At 43.9% G+C, this 17,684-nt stretch overlaps 1 protein-coding gene across 1 annotated transcript; it reads left to right on the top strand.

Moving 5' to 3' along the window:
- The first annotated feature begins 6,536 nt into the window (after window positions 1-6,536).
- Window positions 6,537-11,880, top strand: OSGIN1 (oxidative stress induced growth inhibitor 1). The gene is made up of 5 exons (XM_010288006.1): window positions 6,537-6,621; window positions 9,159-9,295; window positions 9,608-9,799; window positions 10,135-10,226; window positions 10,886-11,880. Exons 1-5 carry the CDS (start codon window positions 6,537-6,539, stop codon window positions 11,877-11,879), a joined length of 1,500 nt encoding a protein of 499 aa, XP_010286308.1. The 3' UTR covers window position 11,880.
- The last annotated feature ends 5,804 nt before the right edge of the window (window positions 11,881-17,684 follow it).

The raw sequence follows: 17,684 nt of genomic DNA on the forward strand, positions 1-17,684 counted from the left end.
AAATTGGAAAGAACAGAGGAGAAGCCCTTGCAAATAATGCATTTTACTGACAGTTTCCACTTAAGCCTGACAAATCCATTTGTATGCTGTGTGATGGAGATGTGGATTCCTCAGATCTTAGCTGGAGTATGATGCAATACACCTCAATGAATGAGCCTAGAGGCTAGTGGTTTAGAGGGTTTTTTTCTGTAAAATTCTGAAGCTGTCTAAAGACCCTGAAATCTGTGCACCAATAAAATGTTGTTGTCAGTTTGTGCAAAGCAAGAAGTTAGTATTGTAAGTCGCCTGCATACTCTGGCAGCTATGAATAGAGATAGTGCAAAGTCATGCTGGAAATCTCTATATAAATCTCACTTGACTAATCTGAATGATACTGCTTGCACTAAATCAGGAAGAAAATATAAGGGAATCACATAAATTTGTAGGTCAAAGGCTGGCTGCCAGGCCAAGTGCAGATTGCACAATGACTTCCTCTTCTGGAAAGTTTGTGCAGAGTGTTGGGCTGAATTGTTTGTTTCCAGATAAGGTACCCAAGGAGAAACAGTAACATTGATACGTATTCCGTGTGATGTGTGTGTTGGGATATCTATGGAAAAAGCAGCCCCCAAAATGCTGTATTGAATATTCTTACTGTACAAGCAGATACAGGACAGTGGGTTATTGTTGTACATGAACACTTTCCTGTAAAGAATTGTACTGTGTGCAAAATTATGCTAGACCTTGTGGTTTTTGAAAGACATCCTGGCTTTATTTGCAAAGGTAATAGAGATTCTAGTTTTCCAAATTCTAGTGGGAAATGGAGAGGATCTCCTCCTTTTGTACATAGAGGACAACTTTATTTCTGCAGGTTTGCACACATAGGAAGTATTCCTGGTTTTACTGCTTATAAAGCCTGCCAAACGGTCACATGGTTTCGTCTTGTATCTATGCTATGAGCAAGTATGGACTTTAACATCTTTGTTTTAAAATGTTTGATGTGCACCACTCACAATATATTGAAGATAGTTTTGAAAAACCCAGCAACAGGACAGTCTTAAATCACCTAACCCAACAAATGCCTTAGCTTCTCTGGAAGCTTGCTTTTTCCTTGATTGATATGAATACATTTGCTACCTGCCAATAAATATGTGGATAATGCATATAAAAGCCTTTGCTCCTGTCACAAAAATCAGTATGAGTTAAGAGCTCTGTGCAAATGTTTGGGCCTTTATCCTAAGTAGCAACTTGAAAGAGACCTTAAAAAAACCCACCCCTCAGTCTGACAAGTATTTACCAAATCAGATTTTCGGAGGGATCACTGTTAGTTAAATTTTAAGTGAAACAATGGCTTCATATTTATTACAACAACTTATTCTGGTGGAATTAAAATAGATTATGAAGTATCCCACTTTGATGTGGGTCTTGAGTATAGAATTCCTTCTGGTTTTATCTTTTATATCACGTGGTCGAAAGTATGCATCTTAACGGGGTATCAGCAGTCCTCCTGATTCTCTGGAGACTGTAGTTTCAAAACAGATGGCCTCAGAGATAAAAATGTGCAGCACTTACTACTTGAACTGAACACTTTGGCACAAGTTTATTTCATTGGTTAAGGGCGCCTTAAATTTAGTGAGCTTGATCAATTATTCCACTGAGTTGGGTAAGATACCTTGGATGAAAATCCTGGTATGTTGTAAGTTTTACAGGAAGTAGTCTGACTCACTTTAGTGCTAGTGTGCAACAGGTTTATAAGCCTTTGTCTGACTGAAGAAAAAAACATAAACTGGAGTCTGTATTTTTCAGACCCTCTATATCTATGATACAATAATAAGGTGAAACTAAAACCACAAACTGTCCAAAGTAGGAAGGAAGTCATCACATTTTCGTGTCCTTTTGTGGCCAAAGAAATCACTGGCTTTAAAACAAGCATTCAGTGTTTTCCTATCACTTTTATTCCCACCTGTAATTGTAACTAGCAGTGCTGCTTTTAAATGCAGAGGAAAACCCCAGTTCTGCCATGGGAAGCATTGCCTTTTATGAGGTCTCAGGTTTTAATTTGCCCTGAGGGTTAAAAAGGAAGATACTTGTTCAGTGGAGGACTTCTGCCATGCATGGCTCCTGTAAACCTGCTTTTGCTGTAGTCATGTAGTCAGCTGAATATTACTAAGGAAGGTCACTACATCACTCATTCACAAGCTCGGAAGGGAAATATTCCTGATTATTTCCCTTGCTCCGCCTCCATTCATTTCAGCTCCTCCTCTCAGTGCTGATAGCCTACTATATTTAAACAGCTGTCTTAGAGCAGAGGCAGGATTCAAGGCTTGTAGTTTGGTTGGCTTTTCCTGACTGTACAGGCATTTTCATAAAGATCTCACTTCTCATCGGACCTGCTGCTAAAGGTAAGGAGGCTGTAAGTAAATGCAGAGAGCTCTGTCTGGCATACTGTAACATTGCTTTCTGAATATCACAGGGCTGTTTTTAGAAAGGTATTATCTTTATGTACCATAAAGGTGAATTTTTTCCACATGCTTTTAATTGTGTTTGTGGGGTAAATGGCCTGGTATGTTAAGAGTGATAATGCGAGTGGAGGGGCAAAAACAAACTTCTGAAACTTGTAGGCAAGTATAAAACGTAAAAGCTATTGATATTTCTGTTTTTTAAAAGCATGAATGAATTCAAATTTAAAAACTGCTGGTGAAAGGAATGGGTTGATGAAGAAAACTGTTGCATTTGTGTTAGCATTGTTCTTGTTTAAACCTGAGTGTCATGGTAGCTCTTTCAGTCTCTTCCATTATTTATATACACTGACTGCACTGCTCTCTTGAACTCTTCTCATGTGCTGTACAGGCCACACTTGGTCATCCTTACTTGAGCAAGTGTCTCATTGATGTTATAGAGAGCATGACTTGCATATTGCTGGTATAACTTGGCTTTTTATTTCTACTGAAGCTCATTTAGTGTCATTGTTTTGCTAAATGCATCTTTGATTTTTCTTGTACTCACTTAAAACCCGTTTCAGTTGTGCAGCCTGGAACTACTAGGGGCCACATTGACCGACTTTATGTGAGTTATAGTCCCTCTAGGCTTAAGGCTGTGTCAGGAAGGTATGCAGAGTTTGGCCCAGAATGAGCTGGGTGGTTTTCCAAGCCAGAAAAATTACGTAACATCACATAGACACTGAAATGCTTTGGAACCAGCAAGGAGATAAATTGTGGAGCTTGCAGCATGCTCCCAAATGAAGAGAAGCCAAAACCGGGATCAGTGTCACTAAGTTGACTAAGTGTATGTGCCCAGCAGCCCTCTCTACATAAAAGGGGGGTGAGAAGAGCAGTCTTGGATTTCTTACTAGCTCAGGCTTTCTCTTACTGCTAAGTAGTTCTGTATAGACTTGAAATGAACTTCAGTGTCCTGTATGCTTTCCAATAGCCTCTGCAAGAACAGGCTTTCATCATCTGCTACACTGTGTTAGCTGTACAGGTTATTGAGGCATATGTGGTCCCTTGATTCTATAGGCTGGAAAAAAAAATAAATTAATCCACCTTTACTTCTAATGGCAGGAGAAGTAAACATTTGGCATGAAACTGAAATGCCTGAGGTGCTCTGAGCGCAGTTTTGCCCCCAGAAGTTAAACATTTAGGCTACAAGATGGGAATAGCTATAAACAGGTTCAGCATCTGCTTCACTTTTTACTTAAGACAAAGAATTATTAACTATGAATGTTAGAGATGGCAGCTATAGGATGTGCAAGGGACTTCACCCATTTGTAGAGATGTGCTAGGATAAACAGAAGCATCTCTGATGGCTAATCTTGTGTTGATAGAATTGTCCAGTGTCAAAACTTCAGGAAACAAAGCACATAGCACTAAAATGGTCATTATGGGGTTTTGTGAACCCAGATCCTGAATAAAACCATGGCTAAAAATGGTCATGTATGCGCATGGATCTTGTAATTTCATCAGAATAACAATTTTACTCCTCTAGCCATTAAGGTTTGGTTTAATTCCAGCAAATGCTCCTTTTTCATGTGTCAGAAGGTACAGAATAGAGGAGGAGAGTGAGATGAGGAGAGTGTTATCACTGAGCCTGCGGCTGCTGGCTTTGCTGTCTATCAGGGTGGGGTAGGGTGGCATACTCCAATGGCCAGGAGCCAAGGCAACCTTCCTCTGAAGCAAATAAGACTGCCAGGCTGACTTCTACAGTCTTGTGCCTTTTTTTGTCCCCTTCAGGCTCCCCCAGAAAAATGCTGGCACGCAACAGCATGACTTTGCGCCCAAGTCTTACAAACGGACTTGCAGGCTCGTTATTTATATGCTGGCTTTGCTGCTTTCCTGGAACTGTTGCCATGTGCTGCACTGGGTTGGTTCGGCAGTCCTTGCTTCCAGCAAAAATCCCATGGATGTTGCTGGGTTACCACTGTCTACAGAGTGCATACAGTCTTTCTGTGCATGCTGCTGCAGAGTGCTATGGAGCAGAAACCTCAAGATTGCTTCCAGAGAACTTGCTTCCTTCTTCCATACTCCCAATAGTTTCACAGAAATAAGGTGTGCACTTTGTGTTAAGAAAAGTTAATAAGAACTTGTCTGCTTGTGTAGTGCAACTGTGGAGAGGGATTGATTTGTTACCACGGAGAAAACCTTTAGGTGCTATGGTTTAGCTGGTTTGAGAGGAACACCTTACTGGTCACACCAGTGTCCTGTTCCTTTGGTGTCTCTGGCCAGCCCAGGTGCTAGTGCTGAATTCTACCAGTTGCAACTCTGGAGATTTGTGGTAGGGAATTTTTTGGGTGTAAATTTACACAACAATCTGCAGGTTTTGGTTCATGTGGTAGAACCTACCCAAAAGGCTGGGCAGTTAGGCTGTGCTCCTGCAGCTGGAAGGGTTGGCTTAAATATGCCTTAAGGGCTTGATGTATGCCTTGGTGTGGACGCCACACATCTTCTACATCTTCTGTAGTGTATGTGTCTACCTTTGAGTCCCAATTAAATCGGGAACCTAAGTTTCCTTGAAATCCAACTTTCTTCAAAGCTAGATGCTTGAAGTGACTTAAATTATAAAGCATGACTATTAAGTCTTTTAAGTGGTTCTTGCACCATCAGGCAAAATGTATCAGAGTTATAGACTAATGCTTTAAGTGGTAATAGGCAACCAATGTTAAACCGATCCAAAAAATTGAACAAAGCTGTTAGTTTCGAATTCAGCTTGTAAGCCTTATTATGTGCCTCTTTACTTGGATGAACCCAGTCCTCTCAGAATAGCTCTGTCTAGCCCAGTGATGGCTGTATACTGGTGTAAGAATTGTCACATCCTTGCAGGCAAATGCGCTTACAAGACTCCTCCTGGAAATCCTAATTTCACCTGTGGTTTTCTGGCTGCTCACTCAATCACCAGGGTCTTAACGGCGTTACTGTAACTGCTGGGGATGTAAATGTCAGGCTTAAAGTGGTGCATTACACTGTCGGATGATATTTGCTGCAATACCTGTGTCAAAGGCAGTGATGTGCCAGACCTTATGGAAGTGTGCAGTGCACTTGCCAAAGATCTTTCTGCGCTTGAAAAGGGTGTGGAGAGCATGCCCTACTGATCAAGTTGTGCCATTCAGTGGGTTTTTACTTAGCTTTCCAAAATGAGAATAATCTTTTTCTGAAAGACTGTATTCTCTGTAGAATAACTGAAAAGCTTACGCTGAATTTCAAAAAGCTCGTGTTTATTGTGGTAAAAATAGCTTTTAACTTCTCTAGATTAGTAACAGTATAGTTGAAATCCTTGGAAAACTAAAGAAGTCATTATTTGACCTGGTAGGATTCCTGCAGGAATGGCAGAAAACTTTGGCTCGCTGGTCATTAAATATCTACGTAACGATGTAGATTAGTTTTGTGGATTCCCCTCTAATGACACCTTAGTCTCCAACATAATTATGATGTGCATTTTGTTGTTGTTATTTACTTGTTCAGACCGAGAACTCTCTATTTTCTGGAAAATAAAGAAGGTTTAGGAGCTAAACTAGCACTTATCAAAAAAACATGTATTGATGGAATGGTACATATTTGAAAATGCAGCTAGGAGATTTCCAGCCTTTGGGCAGAAGTCTTGAGTGAGGATTGCTCTACTTATCAGTAAATCACAAGTTGATTTCAAAAGTATGAAGTGTTCATGACAATTATGTCAATTCTCTACGCAGTATGGGCAGAAATGAACTTGTCGTTAACAAGCTGCAACACTTCAGTTACTGTAGTCAGAGGGTTACCAAAGTTGCCAGCTGTTCTGGAGGGCCATGTGTGGAAGAGAAAGATAAGGGTTTTCTCCCCTTTTTTTGTGGTGTATAATCCGGGAATCATCCTTTGGTTTTGGGGGCAGGAGGAGAAAAAGATAAGTAGGCCTGTCCTGAGTATGGAAGTGTAATGTGGTGGTCTGCAATGCAAGGATAGTGCTTTAGATGAACCTGGGTTTGTGGGCTGTAGAAAGTCATGGGGGTTTTTGTCCCCCCAAAAAAAAAAAAAAAAAAAAAAGGCAAGTAATTTGAAACGTACTTGTTTTAACAGGTAGACTCCAGGACCTAAATGCTTCCGGACAGGAAGATGTATGCGTTATTAACCAGACCCCAAAATAAGAGTGGGTTTAAGCCACTGCCTGTCGTAATCATAGGTAAGCTTTTCCCCTGCCAGCATTACTGTGTTCTCTCGTGCTGTTGTTGCTTTGGACTTGCTGTCTTCAGCTTTTGTTCCACCTGTTCTTACTCAAACCAGAAATGTCTGACCACTGTTTCTGCATCCTTTCACTGACAGCCAAACTTTCTCTAGTACTAAGAGGAAGACCACTAAGAGTTGTGGGAAGTAGGGAACCAGGTATTTGACAAACTAAAACACATACCTCTTTTTAACAGTAAAATTGGTAACCTTTGGGGCATCAGTTCAGCTGGGCCTAGTTTTTCTCTGTTGGATATTTAGAAGGGTTTGAAACCTTTTCATGACAGATAGTTAATCAACTTGCTGTGAAGTGATTATCTGTAATGCTTGAATTGGAGGTGGGTTTGTGGGATCTTTTTTCCCCATCGTGTGTGTTTAGAAAGTGCTCCAGATGCTGTTAAAGTTTCTTGAGAATTTTCACAAGTGCAAGTCAGCTACACTGATTTCGTACTGACTTAATAGAATGGTAAAAAGATAAGGGTTTTCTACCAGTTTAGAAAACAGGTTATATAGTAACTGTCTTGTCTCCCTTGCAAGAGGGGAGCTTTGCAATATGAGGTGATTCTTGGAGCAAAGCACAGGTAGTGATGTCAGTGCCTTCCCCTCTGTGACCGATCACGAGCTGTGCTCAAGCGCAGGTGTTGGACCCCGTTCATCTGAGCATGTGTTTAAATGTCTTTGTAGAGCTGAGTTCCTTCCTTATCTGTCATCTAATTTATAGCACTCGAGAGAGCTAGTCCAAAGTTAGTGCACCACATAAATCACACTTAATCCTTGCTAACAGTGAGTTTGACAAAGGACACCACTAGCAGCAGGTTCTAGTCTGAGAGTGCCTTTGAACTGCCCAGTTGTACAAGTCTTTAGGTGGGAGGGAGGATATTTTGGCACATCCCTAGTGCACCTATACAGGGATCCAGTGTGGAGATGTCACTAAAGCCTCAGAAGTGTGAAGATGCACACTCTGAGGAGGCTGTTGAACTGAAGCAGCTCAGCTGTTTCACTGCAGCTGGACATTGCACACAAGTTCCAGCTACTTCCCCAGGCCCTGCTCCAGGAAGACTGTGGGCTCCCTCCGCTGTGCTGGCAGCCTGATGAAAGCAGTTGCTTTCTAGAATAGTTTGAGCCCTAGAGGCATCTGTACTTGTGACCATCCGTATCAAACTTGGACGTGGTTCAGAGTAAATCCTCTGCGTGTGTTGCTGAGTGATATGCCCTCAGGTGATGAGGTTTGACTTAGGTGCCTCCTTGTACTTTCTAAAGCAAAGAAGTAATCTGAAAAGTGTTATATTTTACTATAGTTGTGGTTTAGTTTGCTTTTAATTTTTGCTGCTGTTGGTTTTGGGTAACTTTCCTGCAAGTGGAATATTCCAAACACTGACCTTCAGATGCTGGTCCTTGCTCAGCACAGCAGACTTTGGCCCCAGTTGTCGCACGTACTGCCCTTCACATGGTGCAGCTCAGTTTTAGCTTTACAGCCTGAGCCTCCCTCCCTCTCAAATCCCCAAGAAGCAGCCTTTGCTCCAGTTGCTCGCACATACAGCATGGGCACTGTGTCAACACAGGCTGCTGTGTCACTTCAGCTCTCCTCCCCTACATCGTCACTGCATTATGTAATGGTGGTTAGTCACATACTAGTGAGCAGCAAAGCCTGAGCAGCCAGAGAGGCTGACACCTGGTTATGCAGACACTGTAACACATTAAACATGCTGGAGAACAGCCATGTGAAAACTTTCCACCGGCTACTCTCACCAGCCTTTGGAGTCACATATATCAAGTTTTTCCACTGGCTGTTGGGGTGGTCAGCAGGAGTTCAGTCATCCAGCAATTCTGTTAGAAGTGCTGTATTCTGAGGGGGTTGTCTTGGCATGGCAGCGAGACTTTTTTCCTTAACACACTGCCTGCAGTACCATGGTAGGGCTGGTTCCCATTTGAAAGTGTCTTCAAGACCTGTTAGTCAAAACTGCTCTTGCCAGATATCCCTTATTAGATGGGATGTCTTACTGAGCAGAGCTGTTCCCCCTTCACTTCAATAATCAGTCTCTTTTCTGGATTTACTCTGTATCCTGTGCACAATGAACTACTCTGCAGTGGTGTGAAATGAGCATCCAGGAGAACTGAGGTACCCAGTCAGTATGTGACTAGTTTCTAAACCTTTGAAGAAGTTAATGAGCGATAACTCAATTCAATTCATCAGCATGCTAGAGATTTTGAGCTTCAGGTGAGGTTAACCTCTGGCTTGTTTAACCCAGTGTCTTTTCAGTAAGTTCTGAGGACGTTGCAATGCAAATAGATGCAGCTGAGGAAGAGAAGGGGACATATGAGGGTAAAATGACTTCCCCAACTCCATCCAATAGGTCAGTGGCCAACCTGGAATAGAAAGTCCGCTGTATCTACAACAGTGTCATATCCTTTGAATCAGTCTGGATATTAGAAACACTTCTCAAAGGGCTGCTCTACCTACAGCAGTATAAATACTTCTCCATTGTGTCTTTTTAGGGAACGGACCTTCAGGAATCTGTCTCTCCTATTTGCTCTCAGGCTACATCCCTTACTTCAAAAGAGACTCTCTTCATCCTCATCCTATTCTTCAGAGGAAACTGGAAGAGGCGCCGGATATCTCCATTTTGGACCAGGTTTGTGTAAAGAGAAACAGTATAACATCACAGTAAAGCATCCTAAGCAGTATCTTATAAGTGATAACCTCATTTGAATTTTCAAAGTACACCGACAGAATGAGCCTTAAGCAAAGAACTTCTAGTTGTCTAGATCTCCCTTGCATTGCTACCAAGTTCCTTGACGTAGTCCTTGGGTAATAACAGGGTCTGTATGCTGGTAAATGAGCTTCCCAGAACACCGAAACCACTGGTTTGGAAATACTGGAGTAACAAATAGTAGTCTGCCCAGCAGGAAATGCATTTTAAGCATCTGATCTGCCTCTCCTTTAGGATTTGGAGTATCTGTCTGAAGGCTTGGAGGGACGATCTCACAGCCCTGTGGCTCTTCTATTTGATACTCTTCAGCGTCCAGACACAGACTTTGGTGGAAGAGCAGAATCTGTCCTCACTTGGTGGCATGAGACCGACAGAGCCGTCCCCCACCTGGTCCTTGGCAGAAACGCTCCTGGAGGTGCCTGGCATGTATGTGAATTGAAGCCTAACTGCTTGGGTCTGCATGTTGTAAGATAGCCAAGTATGTTGACTGGAGAGGCAAAAGCTCCTTTAATATGCCAGTCAGCCATGTCTGATTTTTATGTCTATAAGACAAGCGAAAGTTTAAAAGGGAGAAAAGCATGAGAGGCATTTATATTTCCAGTCTACTGTTCTTTTTGGAGAACGTGGATGGTTTCATCATGACAGCAGATCAGAGGAAATTGCTTGTTTCATGATCTGTGCCATATTGAAACATGGCAAAATTGCATTTCACTTCTTACATTAAATAACTGAAAGTCATTTTACTGTGTTTCTTGTTCCAGTCCATCGAGGGCTCTATGGTTACCCTGAGCAGAGGGGAATGGATGGGACTCCCAGATCTCCCATTCAAGGACTGGCTAAAGCAAAAGAGAAGGTAAGATATTTATGGTGTGATTATTTGCAAACATCTGGAGGTTGTTTGGAAACCTGGAGTGGACTTCTTGAATATAGCTACCTATCTGTTATAGATGATTCTAGTGAGAGAAAGGATACTCTCCCACCTGTCCCCCCAGTAGAAGTCCATTCTGCATTCAGTGATTCAGGTAAAGTTGCGGTGCTGCTTGGAATGTGTCCTCCTCAACACCCACTGGGGAGATGGATCACAGTGACCATGAGTTCTGAATAAAGCTTGGAAAAGGCATGGTCATCTGACTTGTGTCTACTGCTGTTGTCCCTAAGGACAAGGATAATAAGCTCCGCTACTATGCAATCTCTGAGGTGCTCTGGAGATGTGTATCAATTAATCTTAAAAGGTCCAGGAGTTAAAAATGGAATGGAAGCAAGATGTGGGAGGAAGGCATAAATGAACAACCATGTTCTTAGGGATAGGATTCATGCTAGAGAAAGCTGCCTCTGTCCAACAGCTTGTGGACCCGAGTGTTAGCTCTGTATACCAGGAATAACTTTGCTGAAGTCGGGGAAACTAGATAAGTCTTCTCTGGTAGTGCCAGGATGGATGGCTCTAGGATACGTTCAGTGGAAGAGGGGAGAAATTCCAGTCTCTTACTTAACTCCTGCTTGACCTTTGTACAGAGGCCTCAGAAACAATAGAGCCACAGCAGAAGACATTGCTCAATATTACCAACACTATGTGATGAAGAAAGGACTGCAGAAGAATTTCAGATGTGGTACTGTTGTGACCTCTGTGAGGAAAGTGAGTGCAGGCACAGAAAGATCTCACTCACAGAAAGATCTGCAGGAGAATAGTGACTCACTCTGGAACTTCAACGAGAAAAGTACGGAGGTCTTTCAGGTGGATGGATTTTTCAAAACTGTGAAAGGTGATAAAGAGCCCTTCTCCGTCTATGCAGAGAATGTGGTCTTAGCTACAGGAACATACGATAGTCCTACTTGGCTTGGGGTCAAGGGAGAGAACCTTTCTTATGTCCATCATCAGCTGTCTGCCCTAGAGGAAGCAGTGAAGAACAGCAGCATTGGCATCATGTCTGATCCAGTCTTGATTGTAGGTGCTGGTCTGACAGCTGCTGATGCAATTCTCTTTGCTCACCACTGCAATATTCCAGTAATCCATGTTTTTCGGAGACGAGTCAGTGATCCAGGTCTTATTTTTAACCAGCTCCCCAAAATGATGTACCCTGAATACCACAAAGTCCATCAGATGATGAAAGAACAGTCGGCTGCTTGTGCTGGGCCCTATGACTGTTACGTTAGCCTTCCTGAACATCATGTGCTATCCTTTGGCAAGGACAAGAAATGTATCTTTCAAGACAAGAATGGCTACCAGAAAGTTTATAAAATTTCCATGGCTCTTGTTCTAACTGGCTCAAATCCCAACCTCTCCTTTCTGCCAAATAATGGCATTGACTTGGCAATGGACAGTGACCAACCAGTCAATCCAAAGAGGAATCCCATAGATGTTGACCCATTCACCTATGAATGCACTCAGGAGAAAGGGCTTTATGCTCTAGGACCTCTAGCTGGAGATAACTTTGTACGCTTTGTACAGGGAGGGGCTCTGGCTGTTGCCAGCTCTCTGTTAAAGAAAGCAAACAAAAATCCCCCCTAACAAAAAAAAAAAAAAAAAAAAAACCCTATGCCCCAAAAAAAAAAAAAAAAAAAAAAAAAAAAATCCCTATGCTAACTGTGTTCGAATGGGTTACTGCTGTTTTCTTAGAGAAGCAAGTCATCTGATTTGTACATCCTCAAATGTGAAGCCCACTCCAGGTATTCTCCAAGGTTCTGCAGAGAGTTACTAAGTTCTTGCTGAGTTTTTTGAGAAGATTGTCACCAAATACAGAGTGGGTTTTACACATGGCAGTACCTTCAATCCCTGGGGATTCAGCTCCTTTCCCGCATAGCTGTGCGTGAAGGCCACAGGGGCTTTGAATCTTGTGCCTGGAAAAATAGGGGGCAAGAGAGTGATTGCTCTATGTAACACCTTCCAGGCTGCTGAAAATTGAATTGGGGAACAATCAATCTTAATTATTTTCAGACAGCAGGCTGACAGCCCTGTGTCTGTCAGTGTCTTACAGTGTTTTCCCATGAAACAAAGTAAGATGACATGGTTTTACTTGCCCCTCAGCTCTATGTTCTTATTGGACAAGAAATCACTGAAAGATGCCGCAGGTACCTCTCTGGCACATGAAGTGGTACTCTGCAAATAAAAACTGACACAGGGACAGTCAAAACTGTACTGTCTTGCTGACACCAGGAAGAAGTAATATGTAATACCTTTTAAACAAGAGATTCCTGTGATGGTTTTTTTCTCCTTCTTGAGAGGGAATGGTACTGATGTACAAACACTTGGTTTGCCATCTTGCAGCTTTCTACTTCCTAAATCCTAAAACTGCGATGGCCAGATTCTTGGCAGCTGCTGTGGAGACAGCAGAACTAAAGGGGAGCTACTGGTCTGTCTTGTAACTGCCCAGGTACTGTATGGGACTTCTGCTGCACAGAGTATTTCAGAAAGACACGATATGTTATATATTGTGTAAATTTCTAATGTGATTTTTTTAAAGAATACTATTTGTCTAAAGGGGAGATGGCAAAGTCACTTTTTGATAGTTTTATGCTATATATAATAATTTTTAATACTAGTTTTCTACAAGATTTTTATTGGCAAAATATTTTGTTACAGGCTTTCAGTCAGTGCTTTGAATGAGCTGGGGTGGGTGGGAATAATGCCTTATGTTGCAAACAGCATTCTCAACAGGCCTACAGGGCCTTTCATATCTCTTGCAGGAGAAAAAAAAATCAGAGTCATAGCTAATCTTATTTGATATAAAGACAGAATCTGCTCCCCGTGCTGCACTGAAACTCACTGACATGACAGGATGCTGCACGTGTCTCTGGAAAGCTGAGTATGTGGAGACAGTGGCTGTTTGTAAGTGAATCAGCCTCAAGCTGAGATGTAGAAGGAGCTTGTCTGTGGTGTTGCTGTATCGCACTTGAATATTTTTGCCATGTTCTTGTATGAAATTTTTCAATAAAGTGATTTTGGGTTTAGTCTGTGTTGTGCTTTTGAACTCTGACTTTGAATCTCTGACCTAGAGAAAAATCTAATGAACTGTTCATCAGCTTCCTGGCAAGCACCAGGGTGTGGTTTGTGCCTGCTGAATCCTGCATCTTTCCTATCCCTAGGAGCACAACACTATGGATTTGCTTTCTGTGTACCTTCCTCTATCCAGTAGGCTGGAGAACCCTTGGCGACTGCTTTGGCAGTGTGTGTCTCTTTGGTGAGCCTAAAACACAACAGCAAACCAAGCTATTTGCCAAGCATGTTCTTGCCTGGGGGATCTCGGGTCTGTTTCCTGTTACCTACTGTCTTCTCCTGTCTGGAAAAATCCCAAATTGGGGCCTAGTCCATTAAGTCAATAAGACAGTTTAGATCAGAAGGGACAGTTGAAGGTTTCTGGTCCAACCCCACTAAAACAGGGCAAGCTTTGAAGTTACACCTGGTTTCTCAGTGCCTTGATGGGGAAAGCTTTGAGTATCTCCCAGGATGGAGATTGCACTATCAAAATGTGATGGCCCCATTCAACATCTGACCACCTTTGAGAATTGTGGAGTATTTTCTTCACTGGTTGAAGTGTCCCTATTGCAGCTTATCTATACTGCGATTTGGGTGGTGGGGGGTGGCAGTTGTTTTCCTGTTTTGTTTTGGGGTTTTTTTTTTACCCACTGCAGAGCACTGAGCTCAATGTGTTTAAAACACCAATCCTCACTCTTTGAAGGCTAAGACTGGAAGGCCCTCAGGATTTTGGAGGCACAGAGGGGTGGTGTGGGTGAGTTTCCTGCTCTCTGGAATTGCTTGCTGGTCAGAGGGGTTGGCAATGCCCCCAGGGTTCTCTTTGTTAGCATTGCTTTAAGTGAGGTGACAGTTGTTCCCCTGAATCGGTTATCCTGGCAATATAGGGATTCCTGAGCAAGGATAATGTGATCCTGTGCCATCATATATGTTTTTGGTACTCCCCAGGAGACATGGGCTGGTACTCCTTTAATCCTGCCTTATGCTCTTTGAGAGGAGATCCCAAGCAGTGCAGGATTGTGCTGTCCCTCTCCTGCAACTGACCTTTACTAGGGGAAAAAAAAAAAAAAAATCAGTGATCAATGTTCACCTTTCTAAAAATACCGTTTTTGGCTAGGTCTCAAATTCCTGCATCAAAAGCAAACGCAGTGGAGAACAAAAGCCAAAGGGCATCTTAAAAAAACAAGGGGCATCAGAGTATGCTGGGAATAAGGGCATAAGACTAGTGTCAAGTGAAATGCTGTTCTTCCCATCACTGAGGCCAAAGTCACAGTGTTCGTGCTGATCATTCCTGTATCCCATATTGTGTTACAGTGATCTAATTTGCCGTGGACTGGAGAGCTCTGAACTAGGGCAGCAGCCTGTGCCTCTGTCAGGGCAGCTCGGGTGACCGTGTTTTAAAGAGCCGGCTTTCTTGCCCAAGAGGGCCGAGCTGATTGCCTGCCCTGTGGAGGATCAGAAAGGGAAGTGGTTTTTCACAACTGACACTTAGAAAATATCCTACTTTCTGCCCCGGAGGGATGTCAAAGCAGAGGATCTGAATAGCAGAAGTGGTGGTTTACTCATCAACAAGTCCTCAGGGCAAGGCTGCGTGGTGCTAATCCAAGTTGTTATTTAATTCTCCGTATCCAGGGAGGCAAATATGAATTATTGTTCCAAAACAATCGGCTATGAGAGTCAACAGATACCAGCTTTGTTATGTGTGGAATTCACCCGCGCATTATAACCTTGACCTACAGCATGTGATGGGACCAGGAAAAAAAGTTGCCTTTCCCTGGGCCTTCTGCACATTGAGCTCCACCTGTGGTAGTGACGCAGCTTCGTTGGGTGAGATGCTAAGCGCTTTCACCACTGTTTCCATTGCTGTTTCCACTGCTGCAATTTCCATTGCCATGAGGCCCAGCTGGGAGGTTACCTCGGTGAGTTAGCTGGCCATTTAAAATTGGAGACGACTCAGCTTCATTTCTCTATCCCCTGCAAGTCCTTTGGTGTCTCTCCACGCTGCCCAGTGGGAACCTTCTGCAGACACGGTGACCAGAGCAGGTCAGTCAGGGAAGCCTCAAGCATCTCTTTGCTCAATTCAGATAGAGCAGTTTGGGGTTTTTTTTATTCAGACCTTTGGCTGCTGCTGAGAGGTGATGTTTGTCTCTCCATGTCGGGAGTGACAAACATCACATGTCACATCCATTTTCTGTCCATCAGGGCTCCTCAACCATTTGGTTTCCTCCCTGAACTGATCAGTCCCCAGTTTGTGTCTTTGCAGAACAAGCTCCTCTGCTGGCACTTGCCGCAAACAGTAGAAAATCATGCACCCAGAACACAAACGAGGATTTGAAGCTTACCAACAAGACAAAAAAATAGAATTGTGGGGTTTTTTTATTTTACTGTGCTAGGGAGTCCTTGTAGTCAAGGCTGATGTGTTTCAAATAAACACGCTTGTGGGTGCGGCAGAGCTGACTGTGCAAGTCTAAACTCGGGTAACTTCTATTATGCAATTAACGTACAAACTTACTCCTCCTACTTTTTGCTTTGGTGAAGGGCTTACGAGGTGTCAGAGCATGTGCGTTGTCAGCTTTCGCTTCTTAAATGAAGGGAAGGATACCCTCTCTTTAAACAGAGCCATCTTCCACGTATCAGCTGGATTGAAATTAATTCAGTAAAATAGCCTTGGGAACCCCTTTGGTTGTTCAGCATTCCCTTTTTTGGGCCACACTTCTGTCTTTGAGTACAGAACTAAATCCAGCCACGTCTTGGCCAGACCACTCTATTTAAAAGGTCTACCGAGCATTACAATACATTGCAAGTCCGATGATTGCCTAAGTCTCCGCTTTATAGGGACCCTTAGGGAGCTGTCAGACTGTTGCAGACTGCGGTGGCTTCAATTAACCTGCTCCCTTTGCAAAATACAGGTATTTGTGGGCAGGCCAGCAGCCAGCGCATCGCTGCTAACCGACAGCTCCTGAGGTCGTGCTAAGCTGCTTGGAATGGGGGGGCACCTGCGGGGTGGGCGGTGGAGGGGGGATCTTCTAGCAGAAGGGTTTTCAAGCTGGAACCAAGCCTGGAGGCTCCAGGGCAAAACATCTGACTTCCAGGGCTCTGAAGCAAGCCACGAGGGTCAAAGCAAGCTCCCGGCTAGAGGGTGGCTAAGTGGCGAGTAAGAAAAGGGAGGGCAAATTTTGTTGCTGGTGTTGGCTGGATCCTGCCTTCTGCCAGAGCCTGGAAAGCTGCACAGATCTGCTGTCCAGCAGGAGTTTCCTTTGCCATCCCTGAGGACCAAGCCCCGAGGGCCAGGAAAAAACCTGGATCCTCTGCTGTGCAGCTCAGAGACGGAGAGAGATTCTGCTCTGGCGTGGGAAGGAAAACGTCTTGACGGCATTTCTGCCTTTGGCGGTATGAATGTGCCCTTCTGCTCCCTGTGGGCACCCATATCGCAAAGCTCGGCTCAGAGAAGCAGCACCGAATAATATATCGATTTACAGGAGCCTGTCTGAGGAGAGGCAGAGCAGGCAGCTCTCGTGAACTTTCTGCAAAGGAAGCAGAAGGGGTTTTGTTTTCCAGCCCAGTTTTTGGTGGTTGCATTCATTTCTTGGAAGCACTGTTGACAGTTCTGCTTGATTTTATAGCTAAGCCGCAGCAAGCTGGAAACGAGGGAAAGAAGAGGAATCCCGAGCCAGGCGGCACGCAGGCACGGGCAGCGCAGCCCTGCTCCGTAACGGGCATCACCGCCCGCCGGGAAACCCGGTTTGGAAGGTGAAAGCACTATTTTTTTAAGATATTTACCCCAGAGGTGAATTTCCACATCTCGGGCTCACTGGAAGCGAAGGGGCTGGTGAAATAACTGCGGGAACCAGCTTTACGGACTGGGACACAGCTGCAAAGTGCTGCGGCCCCGCCGGCGGCCGGCTGAGCCGAGGTGTTTGACGGCAGCCCCGCTCTCTCCGGGGTGAAGGGAGCTGGTTTGGCCGCAGTGCTAGATCGGGGCCGGCTCAGAGGGGCTTTGCTCGGTGCAACAGCGGTGAACCGCGGGCCGGGGATGAAGAGGCGGTTCAACGGGGGTTGCGGGCGCGTAAAGTTACTGCCGATGACGAAGTGCGGATTTTGGGATATTATATTGGGTAATTCTCCAAATTTGAGTTGTGCTTTTATAGGCCACTGAACGTTTTGCCAGGGAGGCAAACTTTAACCAGAGGACAACCAAAGGGCAGGATGAAGTCATTCCTTTAATGGCAAAGAAAATAGAAAACCGGGAGAGCTGTGCTTTTTTATGAGACCACAGACACAGTTTCAGGCCTCCAACGTTCATTCCTTTTGAGAGCCGGCCCAGTGGAGCAAACCTCATTTGCA

This window comes from Phaethon lepturus, unplaced genomic scaffold, assembly GCF_000687285.1.
Source record: "Phaethon lepturus isolate BGI_N335 unplaced genomic scaffold, ASM68728v1 scaffold2235, whole genome shotgun sequence".
Classification (NCBI taxonomy): domain Eukaryota; kingdom Metazoa; phylum Chordata; class Aves; order Phaethontiformes; family Phaethontidae; genus Phaethon; species Phaethon lepturus.